At 43.9% G+C, this 18,479-nt stretch overlaps 1 protein-coding gene across 7 annotated transcripts in view; it reads right to left on the reverse strand.

Annotated features, from left to right (window-relative positions):
* Positions 1–18,479, reverse strand: part of PDZD2 (PDZ domain containing 2) — a 483,697-nt gene that overhangs the window by 123,860 nt on the left and 341,358 nt on the right. For all 7 annotated transcript variants that reach the window (XM_055245678.2, XM_055245675.2, XM_063619887.1 and 4 more), the window contains one exon: positions 4,241–4,742. In XM_055245678.2, coding sequence (XP_055101653.1) covers positions 4,241–4,742 — 502 coding nt within the window. The remainder of the gene's footprint in view (positions 1–4,240; positions 4,743–18,479) is intronic.

An 18,479-nucleotide genomic window follows, 5' to 3' on the forward strand; every position in this document is an offset into this window, starting at 1 on the left:
GACTTGGTGATTGACCGGACATGGCAGAAGGGAGCATGCAGTGCTTCAGGTGGCTCCAAGATGACCAGCTGTCCCGGTCTCCCTAGGACGGAGGGTTTCCCAGAGTTTTCAGTGAGAAACCAGGGGAAGTTCTGGACAAACCAGGATGTTTGGTCACCCCCAGTGAATCTCATCAAACTTCCAGCTTGGGCAAACTTTGGGGATGGGGAGATCTGGAGCACTGGAGTGGGTTCAGCGGTATGGGAAAGTGATGCACTAAGTTTTAGGCATGATGTGAAATATCCAAGATGGAGACATCCTGCAGGCAGTGGGCACAAAACTCAGGGGCTCAGGAGAGAGCTGAGGGCTCAGACACGGGCTTGGGAGATGTTACCATGTAGGACAATGTGAGTTCACCCAGTGACCAAGGGGGCTTCCTGGAAAAGGACCATCCTCAGGCTGCCTCTGATGCAAACATGAGGGCCCATCAGGGAGATGTTCTGAGTGTGATGCTCCTTCTGAGTTTTCTACTCATTTCTGCAGATGCAGATCCAGGAAGCCTGCATGAGGTCTCTGCTGAACCACTTACAGAGGAGGCATAGGAAAAGGGTCTGGTAGTGTACAGGGTAGATTACGATTCCTAGGGAAAGACCACAAATGTGCCCATAGACATACCCATGCCAGTCATGAATAAACTCGCCTGCTTGGCAAGTGGTAGGATTCTTTTTTTGTTATGTGACTACATTTGGTTGTATTCATTTTCAACATGTAGCATTATACAAATACATTGCATTCTATATAAGCAGACTCACAAAAACTCTGAGTAGTAAAGATCTTTGCTAAGAAGATAATGAGGAACTTTGAACTCATGCTTAAAATAGTTTGTCTATGTCCTAGGAGATTCTGTTTTAGAGGATAAATCCAACTTTGTCTTTTTAAATAGTAATCTGCTTATATATGTATTATTGTGAGTTAATGTTTTATAGAAAATATCATTTTTTAAAAAGAAAAATTTGTTTAAAGGAAATATATTTCCTGTTGCAATGTTAAGAGGGAACTGGATGGAAAAGGAAAGACTGAGGGTTTATTTTAATGTAACATTTTCTTAGAACAAGTAACAGTTATGAAAAAGAGGTACCTGACAAACAAAAATGGTCTGAATGATTATGAGCTTTTCTGTCATTTATTACATTTTTGCAGCTACATTAAATCATTATAAAGGCAGAAATGGAAAAATAATGACATGTTTAATCTCCCATTATTCAAATGGAATGAAAATTTTTCCCTGCCCCCTCCAAGGCTTAAGAGGTAAATAGGCATTTTCTGTTTTTCTGGAAATTCCATTTTAGCATGACCTTGGTCTCTGTCCTGGAGTAAAAATAAAAATCCCAAGAACCTAAACAATCTTGTGTGAAGGTCTATTGATTCCAATTTGGGTGCCATCAGAATGTGGGGGAAAGCTGTGAAAATCTACTTTTTGTCAACCCTGTCAATCCTGGGCAAATGCACCTAATAAAGATAATTTTATGGTTGAAAAGGGTGCTAAAATATTTGAGCCTGAGAAAATGCGTGGTCCATTCTGATTTACCAAGACAAAAAGTATGACCCGGGGACAAAAATCAGAATATGAATTATAAACAGTTACAAAGAATGCAAATTCCAGATGGCAAGTCTCTCCTTTCTATAGGCATACGGCTTTTTAAAAAAATGCCCTAAAGGCAATGGATCATAGTTTGGTTGTTTTCACTCTTTCATTTATACCTCATAGGATGTTTGACCTTGAGCATAAAAACCAGGCAAAGGAACTCTGATATGCGTAGTCTTCAAATAGCGACTCCAGAAGTTCAATTTTTTTTTTTTTTTTTTTTTTTTTGAGACATAGTTTCGCTCTTGTTGCCCAGGCTGGAGTGCAATGGCGCGATCTTGGCTCACCGCAACCTCCGCCTCCCAGGTTCAAGCAATTCTCCTACCTCAGCCTTCCGAGTAGCTGGGATTATAGGCATGCACCACCACGCCCGGCTAATTTTGTATTTTTAGTAGAGACGGGGTTTCTCCATGTTGAGGCTGGTCTCGAACTCCTGACCTCAGGTGATCCGCCCACCTCGGCCTCCCAAAGTGCTGGGATTATAGGTGTGAGCCACCGCGCCCGGCCAGAAGTTCAATTTTAATTTATTATTAATAGAATTATTACATTTAATTAAGGTGAGCAGAGGATGAGTAATGTCTTAGAAATTTAGCTTTTGTTTGTTTTTGAGACAGTCTCACTCTGTTGACCAGGATGAAGGGTAGTGGTGCGATTCTTGGCTCACGGCAACCTCCGCCTCCCAGGTTCAAGTAATTCTCGTGCCTCAGCCTCAGCCTCCCGAGTAGCTAGGATTACAGGCATGTGCAACCATGCCCAGCTAAGTTTTGTATTTTTAGTATTTTTGGTTTTGCCATGTTGGCCAGGCTGGTCTTGAACTCCTGGCATTAAGTTATCTACTTGCCTGGGCCTCCCAAAGTGCTGGGATTGCAGGCCTGAGCCCCTGCACGTGGCCCTTTGTTTTAAAATCATTCCAAACTATTTGTGTCCTAGATCAAATGAAGGCCTATTCTTGGTACTGTTCATGAGATTCAACCTCCTTTGGTGGCTTAAACCTTCAAATGATTAAGGGAGCCAATACCCACTACCTTATTTTGTTCACATGAGGCTTTCTGTGTATGCACAATCTAATCATTAGGGAAGAAAGCCTATCAAGATAGAGTTTGCACTGATAAGAAACACATTATAATATTTTCACTGCCCTTCATTTGGAAGAGGTGTATATTATAATCTTTTTTTTTTTTTGTCCTTAATCCTTTTTGGGGGAACTCATAAAATTGGTAGCAAATCATTGGTGGAGAGATCAATTGTTTTCTTGTTCATACATTCTATTTACAAATAATGCCTTCTCTGTGTCCAACTTTATGAAGATCACCCAGCTCCTCAAATGAAGGAACATAATCTCTTGAGAGAGGGGCTATTGTAAGTCTTTTCAATCCATTGTACATTTGGCTACAATGGCAGAAATCACACTTATTCCCAGGGCACCATTTCTCAGCAGACAAAACTCAACTTGATACTTCTTGTTTTCTTTGAGACAGGGTCTTGCTCTGTCACCCAGGATGAAGTGCAGTGGTGCAATCTTGGCTCACTGTAACCTCTGCCTCCCAGGCTCAAGCGATCCTCCCACTCAGGCCCCCAGCTAATTTTTTGTATTTTTGGTAGAGACAGGGTTTCACCATGTTGCCCAGGTTGGTCTCACACTCCTGAGCTCAAGCTATCTACCATCCTTAGCCTCCCAAGGTGCTGGGACTATAGTCACAAGCTGCCGCGCCTGGTCTCAGCTTGATACTCCTACACCCATTTTGATCTTTATAACTTTCTCTTTCATCCCTAAGGGGCGTCTCCTGAGTCAGAGAAGAAACCAATCAGCATCCACGTAGGCAGTTTATCGTTTCAAATGGAGCCTGCAGGAATATCTAAGAAGATTCTTGGAATGAACATGTCTACCCTAAAGAAATGCAATTCTCATAGGACAGAATGTTGGTTATAATGAGGGAGACCATTTGTGGCTAGAAGCTTACCCCTTATCATTCAGAATACACGTAAAGGCAAAGCAGGTGTGGTAACCAACTTTGACCCTCGCAGCTGGATTTCATAGTATCAGAGATTTTTGTCAAGCTTCCAAACTTCCCTAGAATTCAGCAATGTAATAACACGATCCCATGAAAACATCACTAATTTTGAACGGCTAAAAATAAAAGCAGATGCTTCCCTGTGTATTGAATACCCTTCCTGTGTAATACTGAGGCTTAGATGTTTGTGGTGTCAACTGCCATCAGGAATTCTTGGCCTTGCAGCAGCAATTCCACTGGTGACAGCAGCAATAAATAATGATGCAGCTAAGTACTTTATCTGGACCTCACATGACTCAAATTTTAACACAGAAGGCTTGAGTTTTCCACTTAGGATCACTTGACTAGCTCTTTGTTTACATAGGATAAAATGGAGCTTTTTTGTCATTCTCCTCTGATCACTTTTCTTAATGCATTTGTTGGCTTCTCAATGGGAGGTCATCTTAGGTATATTTTTTAAACCTTAAAAGCAACTTCAAACAATATTTCTTTTAAAATTCTGGCTCTGAGCCCAGCTTGTATTTCCCACATGGGCTGGGCTGCAAAAACAAATACACACACACAATAAATAAAATTCTGGTTCCATAATCAAACCAAACCTTACCCGTGCCAGGCAGTCACTCGATTGGAAGTCCGTCTTCCCACCTTTTGAGAAGCGGCGTTTGTCATTGCTTGTGGTCAGGGGAGCATCTGTCTTTGGAATTCTATGCTCTGTCCCTCTGTCCACTTCTGACCTCTCTAGATGGGGTCCAGCCACCTCCTTGAGAGAATCTGGGCCATTTTCTAGCTGAAAGACATGGCCGTTTCCAAGTTCAGGGTCAGGGCCGTTCTCCAGCTCAGTGCTGGGGTCACTGGACACCTCACAGCCAGCGCTGCCCTTGGATTCTTCAGGGGCCTTGTTGACAGGAGGCCTGGAGATGACCCCAAACTTTCTGGTTCGTTTCCCCTTTTTCGCAGTTCGGTCGCCCAGCTCCAATGTAGGTGTTTCTCCTGGTTCAGAGCTGTTGCTACTGTTGCCATTATAAGTGGAGTGGGCTTTGTGCTTAAAGCGACGCAGCATGATCAGGTAGATAAAGCCTCCATTCCAGCACTGCTCAGCCAGGTAACTGCAACAGACAGAGAGGTGCCAGTTAGAACCCCACACACCCTTCCTAGACAGCACAGCAGACAGATGCATTCAAGGGTCCACCGAAGTGACAAGTCGGCCGATGGACTGAGGTATTGAGCTTCCTAAAGAGATTCAACACCCGATTCATTCTTTTCATCTATGTAATAATTGATGCAAACAATTACCCCCAAACTCCCCAAACACACACAAAACCCCATGAACTAGAAATGACTAATTTAAGTACCGCAGGATCAGGAGTTGGAGAAGGATTTTTCTAGGAACAGAGCCAATGCTAACATATCATTAAAAAATAAAATTCTTCTTCACTCCAACCATTTCTTGCATCGGAATTATGCTAGGCTCCCATCCATATAGTTCCAATGGAATGAAACTATGAGTCCCCAGGGTAAAGAACGGGTAGAGTGGATTAGGGGAAGTATAAAGTTCTGCTCTTAGGAGCAAATAATCAACAGCACAACAACGGGAGCCTATGCCTCACTGAGTAGGGGTAACAGGTCATGACTGGTATTAAAAGCCAACTGATGGCTGGGTGCAGTGGCTCACACCTGTAATCCCAGCGCTTTGGGAGGCCAAGTGGGCAGACTGCTTGAGTCCAGGGGTTTGAGACCAGCTTGGGTAACATAGCGAAACCCTGTCTCTACTAAAAATACAAAAATTAGTCCGGTGTGGTGGTCCCTGCCTGTAATCCCAGCTACTCGGGAGGCTGAGGTGGGAGGATCACTTGGGCCTGGGAGACAGAGGCTGCAGTGAACCGAGATCACGCCACTGCATTCCAGCCTGGGTGACAGACTGAGACTCTGTCTCCAAAAACACAAAACAAAACAAATAGGCACCTGGCTAAGTAGGCACTGATGGCAACAGTACACTGTGTTGAATGAGGATCACGCTCACGTCTTGGTATCAGTCCTAGTTTAGGCTGATCATAGCACACATGGAGTGTCATTTCCAGTCTGGACATCACATTAGGAGGAGCACTGACAATGTGGAAAGCACATAGACAAAGGAGGACCAGGACAAAAGGCTGTTGGAGACTGTGTCAACCAGAACAGCTGGAGGAATAAGGGACACTCAGCATGGAGAAGACAAGGGTCAGGGTCAGTCGCTTTTTCATATATGTGAGGGCTGGCAGATATTTAGAAGCAGGAAGTAATATAAAGGAGATAAGGTATATGAAGTATGACACATGATAACTGCTCCAGATCTTAAAGAACGATAAGAAAATACAACATCAGATGAAATGAGTAATTAGGGGTATTCAGGGCTGGATCATCAAAGCTTTGGCAAAGAAAACCCTTGCACAAAGTCAGGAAACGAGGCTGAGCTGGACCCTCCACTTGTGCTACCTAAGATAAAGCAGCACAAATCCCTGATGAACCCAGGAAAACGCCTTCGCCACTGGAATCTTACCACATTCTACACATCACTGGTTCCTAAGCAAAAGTGTCAACAACCAAATCCCTTACAAATCAGATCTGCTTCTGGACTTCATACGCCCACGCAGTAAAAGCCTGGGGCTACATGCAGTGCTGCCTCTGAAGAAATGATGACTGCAGGTAAACAGACATTAACATGCCTTCTGTGATCTTGTCAGCAGGGAAATCAGAACTGAGAGCTGGAGCAGTCATTACATTACATGGGAAGGAGGCCAGATCATCAAAGGCCTCCTCTCATCTCATAGTGAGCTTTCACTTAGGTAGCAGGCAAGGGAGCGGGAAGGAGAGGTGACCAGATGTGCCTGAAATGCACTAAATTCTGGCCCAAAGGCACATATTCCCCATACCTAATGGTCACGTTAATGGAATGACGTGACTGTCTAACTAAAGGAGAGAATAATTCTGAATGTTTGCCATGGAATAAAGTGAACAAAAAAAAAGGGGGGGCGGGGGGGACTTATGACTCAAACATCAACCAAACCTTTGATCCCAGGCTAGAAACCATGGTAGTAAACCTACATGTAGAAAAACAGGCAGATAAAAGATACTGTACAGACGCTAGGTCACTGTGCGAAATACAGACGGACAAAGAGGCGTTAAGACCATCCACTAGGCCAGGTGCAGTGGCTCACGCCTGTAATCCTTGCATTTTGGGAGGCCAAGGCAGGAGGATAACCTGAGGTCAGGAGTTCCAGAACAGCCTGGCCAACATGGTGAAACCCCGTCTCTACTAAAAATACAAAAGTTAACCAGGCGTGGTGGTGCGCGGCTGTAGTCTCAGCTACTCAGAAGATTGAGGCCCAAGAACCGCTTGAACCCGAAAGGCAAAGGTTGCAGTGAACTGAGATCGCGCCACTGCACTCCAGCCTGGGCGACAGAGTGAGACTGCATCTCAAACAAACAAAACACCATCCACTAGTCTTGAAAATAAAAATTAAACCTGTCTCTCAGCACAATTTTTCTATAATGTATAGATTTCATTTCTTTGCATTGTAAACATTTTTTCCACACTGGAAAAATCCATGGAGAGGTATAAAATCCTAAAAGTAGGTAGCCAGGTTGTAAGGTTTTCTTTCAGAAAACCACTACTATTTAAATTACACATGCTCAGATGTCATGAAAAACAGTGCAGGGCATAAACACAAGACTAGATTGAGAGTGGGATGCCGAAGTCCTCATTCTGGCTTTGACCTAACCATTAAAACAACGGCAACTCTTTTCTATCACACCTGACAGCTGGGTCTTCCATTTCCATCAACTGATGAACAGATAAACAAACGTTGATATATCCATATAATGGAATATTATTTGTCAGTAAAAAAGGAATAAATTATATGCTACAACATGGGTGAAACCTGGAAACATTATGCAAAGTGAAAGAAATCAGACCACAAAAAGCTACATGATTCCATTATACGACATGTCCACAACAGGCAAATCCATAGAGACAGAAAGACTAGTGTTTGCCAGGAGTGGGGGAGAGGGGAACTGGGACTCACTGCTAATAGATCCAGGGTTTTGGGGGTGAAGGAAATGTTCTGGAATTAGACTGCGGTGATGGTTGCCCAACCCAGCACTAAAACTTACTGAAATGTACACTTTAAAATGGTTAATTTTCTGTTATGTGAATTGTGTCTCAATTTTTAAAAAACAGTGAACATAGTATTACTGGGCAAATTTTGTGTTCATAGTGAATATAGTATTATGATGGGCAAATTTTGAGTTCATTCTTTGAGCAGGTGCCTTATAGACACTAATTACCTAAGAACTGTCTTAACAGGAGATGAAACTGCAGCTTGGAAATATCAATCAGCTTGCCCAAGTTCACATCACTACGAGCAGCAGATCCAAACCTGCCTGATTCCAAAGCCTACACTCTGCCCACTGTGCAATTCTCTTTAAGTCACGGTCAAGCCTGCACTTTAGTTACCTCATCTGTAAAGTGACGATGTTAAAATGGATCATCTCATTTGTTTTCACATTCTAATAATTGTGAACGCTAGTTTCCCAGGAAGAATTCTGGGGATGAGGAGCAAGTCATCCCAACAGTATTGATCTGGTGCACAGCACAAAACATAAACCTGGAAAAAATGAATTTTGTTTTTTTTGAGATGGAGTCTCACTCAGCTGCCCAGGCTGGAGTGCAGTGGCACAATCTCAGCTCACTGCAACCTCCCACTCCTGGGTTCAAGGGGTTCTCCTGCTTCACCCTCCCGAGTAGCTAGAATTACAGGTGCCCACCACCATGCCCGGCTAATTTTTTTGTATCTTAGTAGAGATGGGGTTTCACCATGTTGGCCAGGCTGGTCTGGAACTCCTGACCTCAGGTGATCCACCCACCTCAGGCTCCCAAAGTGCTGGGATTACAGGCGTCAGCTACCGCTCTTGGCCAGAGATATTCATTTTATCTCCAAGTTGTCTTAGGCCTCTGAAACATTTACGATCACCCTGAAAAAGATTTAGCCTGGAGACAAAGTTCATTTAAAATTGCTGTTTGGGAATCTACTTTTTATTAAATATGTTAAATCTCTAAACAACACGATGAGTGGTATGCAGAGACCTTTTCAGTACCAAAAAGCCTGGCCTATTGATTCAGAGTATAAGAACTTAAATACCTTTCTCCCCTGTACTCTCATGGAAGTTCCAAGAAACTTGGAAGGTGCCTGTGACTGAGACACTGTTTTACTTCTTCTGCAGGGTCCATTCTTGGCAAAATGACAAAGCCAAAAGGAGTTTATCTTGAGTTCAGCACCATCTCCCTGTCCTCTCCAGCTTCCTGGCAGTAAATAAGACCCTGTCACCTTAAAGGAACTGTATGACAGGTTATTTTATTCCTTCCTGGACACGGAATTTTCTAAGGTCTTCCTGCAGACAAAGGGCAATGAATGAATTACAGATGCTGCAGCAAGCTGGTGAGAAAGAGACTTTAAATAGGGGGTATTTTCTTAGAATTCTTTTTTTTTTTTTTGAGATGGACTCTTGCTCTGTCTCCCAGGCTAGAGGGCAGCGGTGCGATCTCGGCTCACTGCCAACTCTGCCTCCGGGGTTCACGCCATTCTCCTGCCTCAGCCTCCCAAGTGGCTGAGACTACAGGCACCTGCCACCACGCCTGGCTAATTTTTTGTACTTTAAGTAGAGATGAGGTTTCACCGTGTTAGCCAGGATGGTGTTGATCTCCTGACCTCATGATCCGCCCACCTCGGCCTCCCAAAGTGCTGGGATTTCAGGCGTGAGCCACTGCGCCCGGCCATTCTTAGAATTTTTTAAACCACCTTCAATATGAGGCCTCCACGTTCTCTGTCCATGTGTATTTAAATGATTTACATAACTTTTCCAACCCCTTCTGACTATTTCATACATTCAGGTTCCTTTTTCTGTTCAGTAGGATTCTTACCCAGCATTAGAATCATTACACTAAACTCTGAAGTCAGTATTTGAGAAAGAAATGGAATACAATCATGTCCTCTAGAAAACCAGAAGGCTTCCTCTCCATAAACAGGTATGGTTAGTCTTTCACACGCTTATCCATCACATATTTTTTTAATTTGCAATTTTCCTCTGGCATGCAAAATTATTAATTCAATGAAGATTTATTTTACTTTGACCTTTGCAGGATGACTTTAAGACAAATGGAAAGACCACAGTATCCAGAAATGAGGTTCTGAGTTCTAGACTAGAACTTTCCTTCTGAAATCTATTGTAGTTCTCTTTAAGAGACACAGTCTCGCTCTGTTGCCCAGGCTGGAGTGCAGTGGTGTGATCTCAGCTCACTGCAACCTCCACCTCCCAGGTTCAAGTGATTCTCCTGCCTCAGCCTCCCAAGTAGCTGGGATTACAGGTGCACGCCATCATGCCTGCCTAAATTTTTGTATTTTCAGTAGAGACAGGGTTTTGCCATGTTGGCCAGGCTGGTCTTGAACTCCTGGCCTCAAGTGATCTGCCCGCCTCAGCCTCCCAAAGTGCTGGGCTTACAGGAGCAAGCCACTGCGTCTGGCCAGTTGTAGTTCTTTACCTCACCAGGCCTCTTCTGGACACATCACGTCCTCCTCCTTTTCCTGCAAAAGGTGCCTTATCTGAAAGAAAGTTTTGAGCAACTCCTCTGTTCCTTGACACTCTATCATAATTCTGGAGTCTGGGCTCTCCAAGGGTGGGAGTCCTGGGAAGAGGTTGGCAGGTGAGGATGGGGGCTTAGAAGAGCTGGAGGAATAAAGCTGCCTGGAGTTTAAAGACCAAGAAAGACGAGAAAATAGATAAGAAAGGGGTAAATACAAGGAGATGTCAGAAGGCTGAAGACATACATAATTTATCTATGCCCGGATTCTACTAAATGAGGGCTTGAGGCAGCTGTATAGTTTTGATATTTGACTGTTTTGCCAAAACCTTTGGAAGAAACAATTTCCAGGTACCTCTGAAAATCATCTTGGGCATTCAGCCATCAATTATTAATGCCTGGCACATAGTGTGAACCCATGGCGGGTGCTGCCAAGCTGAACCATGGGTGTCTATGTGTGCAATTCAAAGTAACTTGGGGCCAGACGCTGTGGCTCACACCTATAATCTCAAAGCTTTTGGAGGCCACGGTAGGAGGGTTGCTTGAGCCCAGGCATTTAAGACCAACCTAGGCAACATGACAGGAAGCTGTCTACTTTAAAAAAAAAAAAAAATTGGCCAGGCGTGTTGGCTCACGCCTGTAATTCCAGCACTTCAGGAGGCCAAGGTGGGTGGATCATGAGGTCAGGAGTTCGAGACCAGCCTGACCAACATGCTGAAACCCCATCTCTACTAAAAATACAAAAATTAGCCAGGCGTGGTGGCATGCGCCTGTAATCCCGGCTACTCAGGAGGCTGAGGCAGGAGAATCGCTTGAACCGAGGAGTCGGAGGTTGCAGTGAGCCAGGATAGCACCAGGGCATTCTAGCCTGGGCAACCGAGGGAGACTCCGTCACAAAAAAAAAAAAAAAAAAAAAAAAAGAAAAGAAAAGATAAAGAAAGAAAGAAACAAAAAAACAAAGTAACTTGTATCACCACCACTGAGCACTGGCTTGTACTACAATGCCATAAACACAAGAGAATTCTGAAGACTTTTCACCAAAGCAGGCACTCTTACTTCATCTGAGTATGTCAGGTCTCTACACAGACAACAGGAGAATAAACACCAACGGCAAGGGGATGTTTACAGATGAGTTATGATGACAGGGTCTGAGTTTATAGGACAGTACTAGCTGCTAATAGTCACCTTGTTGGACACACAGGATGGACAGAGAGCAATTAATTGTTCGTGCCCAGGATTTTCCCTCCCCTAAGAAGTAATAGGAGGCTTCAAAGCTGTTTGTGGTCTTTTGAAAACCTGCTAAGCCTAATTAACTCAGAGAACTGTCTGATGCTATAAATCTACAGGTTCCCAGAGAACAACTGGTTGAGAGGAAGTGTTAAATCTATACAGATTAATTTCCCAGGGAAGTCCTAGCTGAGAAATGGGGGCAAGTTTGGACAGCTCCATAAGGGGGATGGGACCCAGGTTGCCAAGGGCGCTCTCTCTCAGGTATTGCCTCCCCACTATACTGAATTTCCTCACAGATTCCACAAGCCTCCCTAGACAGAGTCAAATTGTCCTTAGGGGACTCAAGGTGGAATTTTTTGGGCTGAATATTGTCTAGTAAGAGTGGCTGACATCCCAGCCTGAGAGCAGCATAGTGAGACTCCATCTCTACAAAAAATTAACAGGTGTGGTGGTGCACACCTATCGTCCCAGCTACTTGGGAGCCTGAGGCGGGAAGATCACTTGTGCCTAGGAGGTCGAGGCTGCAGTGAGCCATGACTGTGCCACCTCACTCCACCCTGGGTTACAGAGTAAGACCTTGTCTCAAAAAAAAAAAAAAAAAAAAGTGACTGATGCCTTCGGTGTGCTCATAATACCTTTCCTGAAGATAATCGATTTCTTTGCTAATAAAGAAAGGGAGAGAGAGAGAGAGCCAGGGCTTAGGTGTATGAGACTTTGAAAACAGGTCAGAGTCCAGGCCTAGGAGTAGATGTGACTAGAACAGTGCATTCCAACTGCTCGCTGAAGGAAGAGACTGAGGAAGCCCCTACCAACTACTTCTCACCTCCTCTACTCAGCGTAAATGGCTGGGGCTGAGCACTGCTTCCCTCCTCTCCCTTAGCTGGAATCTAGAGCAGGGAATATGATATGGTTTGGCTGGGTGCCCACCCAAATCTCATCTTGAATTGTAGCTCCCATAATTCCCACATGTCATGGGAGGGACCTGGTGGGAGGTAATTGAATCATAGCAGTGGGTGTTTCCTGTGCTGTTCTCGTGATAGTGAATAAGTCTCACGAGATCCAATGGTTTTATAAAGGGGAATTCCCCTGCACATGCTCTCTTGCCTGCTGCCAAGTAAGATGTGACTTTGCTCCTCATTCGCCTTCTACCATGATTGTGAGGCCTCCCCAGCCTCATGGAACTGTAAACCCATTAAACCTTTTTCCTCTATAAATCACCCAGTCTCGGGTGTGTCTTTATTAGCAGCGTGAAAAACTAATACAGAATACAAATAAACAAATATGTCTTCTTCATTACAAAATGTGTACATTTAATTATTGTTATCACAAAATTTAGATTGGGAGACACATGTTGAGTGAAGAAATAATTAGGGTAAATATTTATTCGAGATTTTTTTCTGACCAATGATACATTATTAGTCATTCACGCCCAATTCAAATTATCAACTACCAAATCTTGTTGCCATTACATAGTTTATTGTTTGTTTCTGAGACAGCGTCTCACTTTGTCTCTGGAATGCAGTAGCACGATCATGGCTCACTGCAGCCTCAACCTCCCAGGCTCAAGCAATCCTCCTGCCTTGGCCTCCCAAAGTGCTGGCATTACAGGTGTGAGCCACCGCACCCGGACACCACATAGTTTAGCAGTGGAATTTAAGTCACACTCATCTATACACCAAGACAGAGGTCCATATTGCCCTGAAGGAACCAGGGCTTAGGGAGCCAGTGAAAATATGCTGATACTCTGGATACTGCTATTTCTGTCAGTAATGAACGTTTTTCATCTTTGAGCCAGGAGTCTGTCTTCTGCCGACATCCATAAAACTCTGGTGCATTAGCTTGGTAGCTTACGAGTAAAATCATAGTTCTCGATGTATAATGGGAAAATACACAAAATAAGTCAGTTTATAATCGGTCTTTTCCCCAACATTAAGCCTGTAAAAGGAGCTCAATGACATTTTATTCTTGATACCAATGATTAATATAAGCCAATACGCATCTTAAAAATCAAACCAATATTGAAAATAAATTTTTTTCTTTTTTCTTTTTTGTGAGACAAGCTCCCACTCTGTCACCCAGCCTGAAATGCAGTGCTGCAAGCATAACTCACTGCAGCCAGCTGGGTGCGGTGGCTCACGCCTGTAATCCCAGCACTTTTGGAGGCCGAGGTGGGCAGATCACCTGAGGTCAGGAGTTAGAGACCAGCCCGGCCCACATGGTGAAACCCCATCTCTACTAAAAATACAAAAATTAGCTTGGCATGGTAGCGGGTGCCTGTAATCCCAGCTACTTGGGAGGCTGAAGCATGAGAATTGCTTGAGCCCTGGAAGTGGAGGTTGCAGAGAGCCAAGATGGCACCACTACATTCCAGCCTGGGTGACAGAGTGAGACTCTGTCTCAAAACAAAATGAAACAAAACAAACCTCATTGCAGCCTTGAACTCTTGGGTTCAAGTGATCCTCCTGCCTCAGCCTCCCAAGTGGCTGTGACTATAGGCGCAGGCCACCACTCCCAGCTATTTTAATTTTTGTATAATAGAAATGGGGTCTTGCTATGTTGCCCAGGCTGGTCTCAAACTCCTGGCCTCAAGTGATTCTCCTGCTTCTGCTTCCCAAAGTTCTGGGATTACAGGCATGAATCACTGAGTCCAGCTGAAAATAAACTTCTCTTTAAGACAGAACAGAGGTAGAATTATATTAAGAGGAGTAAGAAAGAGATAGATATTTTACTCTATGATTGCATAACACTCTAATTAAATTCAGGATACCAGCTTCTAAGGCAGCAGCTACATTTGTGTCAATCAGCATTAAGTGTCCATCCTCCACCTTTCCCTCGTTAAATTCCACCTCTTGCACTCATTGGACCATTAGCCGCAATATCCCTCTGTGCTGAAGCAGAGGTAGTTCTTTTTCTGTTACTGCTAAGAGCTCCTAGATTTAAGTAGTACAAAGGAGAACTACAGAAAACACCAGATAAAAAGCAGCTAAATGATATGATCCATGAAAAAAATTATTTTGATCTCCATGCAACAAAGTATCACTTTCATATTGATCTTGAAAGTTCACATCTTGAACTATCACGAATGACTTAAATTTACACTCTTACAACAAAGTAACTCCACCATACGATGCACTGCACATTTCAACTCCCATAAAGCGTCACAGGAAGGGAATAACAGTATGGCCTTTCTATCATGTAAGCTTACATCAAGATTTGGTTTCCTCAAAGGTTTTCAGTCACCTCCTTTCTGCATGAATCAATAAAAGCTTTTTATAGCACGCATACACCTGTTGGAAATAGGAACTCAGAAGCTAAATGAAGCAGAAAATTCTTGATCAACGACGAGAACTGATTTTATAAAACATATTGCGGCGATACTGGCCCTGAAAAGAGAATCTCTAGGCTTCTATTTGCCAGTGATTGCATTTCTTTATTAAATTACTGTGAGTGGATCAAGATTCCTTATAATTCTCTAAGATTTACCTGCAGTGTACACACAATCAAATTAGAACTCTAGCCACACAGCTCTACCACACAACTTATCTTGATGAGGTTCGCCACATTTTCCCGGAGGGGTGGTCCAGCAGGGAGTGGTGGGAGTCAGACTTTGCTGTACATGATTTAGTCTCACCTCATCAGGGAACTGAGCGGCATCAGAACACGAACGTAGGAACTCATTTCACTTTTCTTCCTCTTGACATGATGCTATTTTTGTTCATAAAATTACTAGTTGTTCATTACAAATTCACTCACTCATTATTCATTCAAATAGTTATTGAATACCTACTACAAGCTAGGCACTGTTATAGGCGTTTAGGGACACAGAAGTCAACCAAGATTCCTGTCTTTGTGGAGCTTACAATCTAGTGGGGGCAAACAGACAAACGATACACCTATTAAAGTAAGCATCCATCTATAAGGTGTGTTAGAAAGTGAGATGGGCTACAAGAACTAGAAAACACTGAAAAGGCCGGGTGCTGTGGCTCACATCTGTAATCCCAGCACTTTGGGAGACAGAGGTGGGTGGATCATTGGAGCTCAGGAGTTCAAGATCAGCCTGGGCAACATGGTGAGACCCCATGTCCATAAAAAATACAAAAATTAGGTAGGTGCAGTTGTGTGCACCTCTGGTCCTAGCTACTTGGGAGGCTGAGGCTAGAGAATCACTTGATCCTGGGAAGCAGAGGCTGTAGTGAACTAAGATTGCGCCATTGCACTCCAGCCTGGGCAATGGGAGTGAAACCCTAAACGAAACACTGAACAGGCTACAAAGGTTCCAGCATGCAAAGGGTTGGAAGTCAGGTTGAAATTTTAAATTCTGCAGTTAGAGTAGCCCCACTGGGAAGAATACATTGAACAAAGACTTGAAGAAGGCAAAGAGCTGGCGGTGCAGGGACCTGGGAGAAGAGTGTTCCAGACAGGGAACAGCCAGCACAAAAGTGGTAAACTGGAATCATGCCTGCTGTGTTGGAGAAACAGCAAGGAGGCCTTTGTGGTTGAAAAGCAGTGAGTGAGGAGTAATAGGAGATAAGTTAGGAGAGGTAACAGAGACCCATTTATGCAAAGACTTGTAGGCTGTTGTTAAAGACTTCTGTGCAAATTGGGGAGCTACTGCGTTTTGAGCAGAGGAGGGATGTGAAATGTATTGTTTTAATATGACCCCTCTGTTTCTGTGTTGGGAATAGACTATGATTGGGCAAGGTTAGAAGCAGAGAGACCAGAGAGAATAACATCTACAGGAATTCCAGTGAGAGAAAAGGTGGCTCACTGTAGAATAGCAGTGAAAATGTTAAGAAATGGCCAGAATCATCATCAATTATGAAGGTAGAGACAACAGCTTTTGCTTTTTGATTGGATATGGGATGTGAGGAGTTGAGATGGTACTATGGTTTTAGTGTATGCATCCCTCCAAAATCCCAGTGTTGGAACTTAAATCCAAATGTGATAGCATTAAGAGGTGAGGCATTTAGGATGTAATTATATCATGGGGCCAGAGGCCTCGTGAATGGGATTAGCTACCTAATAAAAGGACTGGAAGAACTAGCAAGGCCTTTTCTGCTCTTCCATTCTTCCTGCTGTAAGAGGACACAGCGTTTATCCCCTCTGGAGGATGCAGCAACAAGGTGCCATCTTGGAAGCAGAGACCACACCCTTACTAGACACCAAGCTTGCTAAGTGCCTTGATCTTGGGCTTCCCAGCCTCCAGAACTGTGAGAAATAAGTTTTTTATGAATCACCCAATCTGTGGTATTTTTGTTATAGCAGCACAAACGGACCGAGACAGATGGTGTCTAGGTATCTGAGCACCTGAAAGGATGGAGTGAGCAGTCATCACCTGAGGCTGTAGAGCAGCTTTCTGGGGAAGGGTCTATCTGACCTATTCTGCATGCATAGATCTATTCAGAAGTTCTGGACACCTTGAGTTTGAGATGCTCATGTGGTAGTTGTGAGGCAGCTGGATATCTGAATCTGGATTTGGGGGCAGCAGACTGGTCTGGAGATAAAGAGTGTGCAAAGTATCAGCATGTTGATGGTGAAGTCTCCTGAAGATAAATACCTTTAGGGGGATTTCCCAGGTCAAAGGTCTTACTGGATCATAAGCACATTCAAATTCTTTCATATGTACTGTCAATCTTTCCTTTAGCAAGAGGGTGACAATTTAGAATCCCATCAGTGGTGTCTTAGAGAACCCATGTGTTCCTGAATATTGTCACTCTTTTTAAAAATTATTTTTGAGGTGGAGTCTCGCTCTGTCACCCAGGCTGGAGTGCAGTGGCATGATATCGGCTCACTGCATCCTCCACCTTCCAGGTTCAAGCAATTCTCCTGCCTCAGCCTTCGGAGTAGCTGGGATTACAGGCGCCCACCATCATGCCCAGTTAATTTTTGGATTTTTAGTAGAGACAAGGTTTCTTCAGGTTGGCCAGGCTGGTCTCGAATTCCTGACCTCAAGTGATCCGCTCACCTTAGCTTCCCAAAGTGCTGGGATTACCAGCGTGAGCCACTGTGCTCTTGTGACTCTTTACAATCTTGTCACTCTTTATAATCCTTGCCAGTCTAATAATCAAAAGCTACCTCACTTTACTTCAAATCCACAAGTCAGTGATGACTACTGAGAGGTCAAAATTCTTAGTAGTCATTTGTCTTGAGAATTGCCTATTTTTGCCCTTTGTAAAACTATTTAGTTGGGCCGGGCGCGGTGCCTCATGCCTGTAATCCCAGCACTTTGGGAGGCCGAGGTGGGCGGATCACCTGAGGTCAGGAGTTCGAAACCAGCCTCAACATGGAGAAACCCTGTCTCTACTAAAAATACAAAATTAGCCAGGCGTGGTGGTGCATGCCTATAATCCCAGCTACTCGGGAGGCTGAGGCAGGAGAATTGCTTGAACCTGGGAGGCAGAGGTTGCGGTGAGCCGAGATCGCACCATGGCACTCCAGCCTGGGCAACAAGAGTGAAACTCCATCTCAAAAAAAAAAAAACCAAAAAAACCAAAAAAACCAAAAAAAACAATTTAGTCTGTGTACCCTCAGGCACCAGCACAGCGGCAGCACCACAAAAAAATGCTGGTCCATGAAAAGATTCATTTAAAAAAAAAAAAAAAGACTCTTTAAAAGATGACTTTACTGAGGCATATCTAACATATAATTCATCTGTTTCAAATGTATAATTCAACGATTTTTAGGAAATGTACCAAGTTGTGTGACCATCACCATCAATCAGTTTAGGACATTTTCATCACTCTAATAAGATCCCTCATGCCCACTTCACAGTTAATGCCCATTCCAATCCCAGCCACCACTTTCTATCTCTAGAGCCATTTTTCCCCCACAAAATCTCAACTCGTGACAACATGTCCATTTTTTTTTGGAGAGGGGGCCTTGCTCTGTCACCCAGCCTGGAGTACAGTGGTGTAATCTCAGCTCACTGCAACCTCTGCCTCCCAGGCTCAAGCCATTCTGCCTCCCAGGCTCAAGCCATTCTCCCACCTCAGCCTCCTGA

Source organism: Symphalangus syndactylus, chromosome 16, assembly GCF_028878055.3.
Source record: "Symphalangus syndactylus isolate Jambi chromosome 16, NHGRI_mSymSyn1-v2.1_pri, whole genome shotgun sequence".
Classification (NCBI taxonomy): domain Eukaryota; kingdom Metazoa; phylum Chordata; class Mammalia; order Primates; family Hylobatidae; genus Symphalangus; species Symphalangus syndactylus.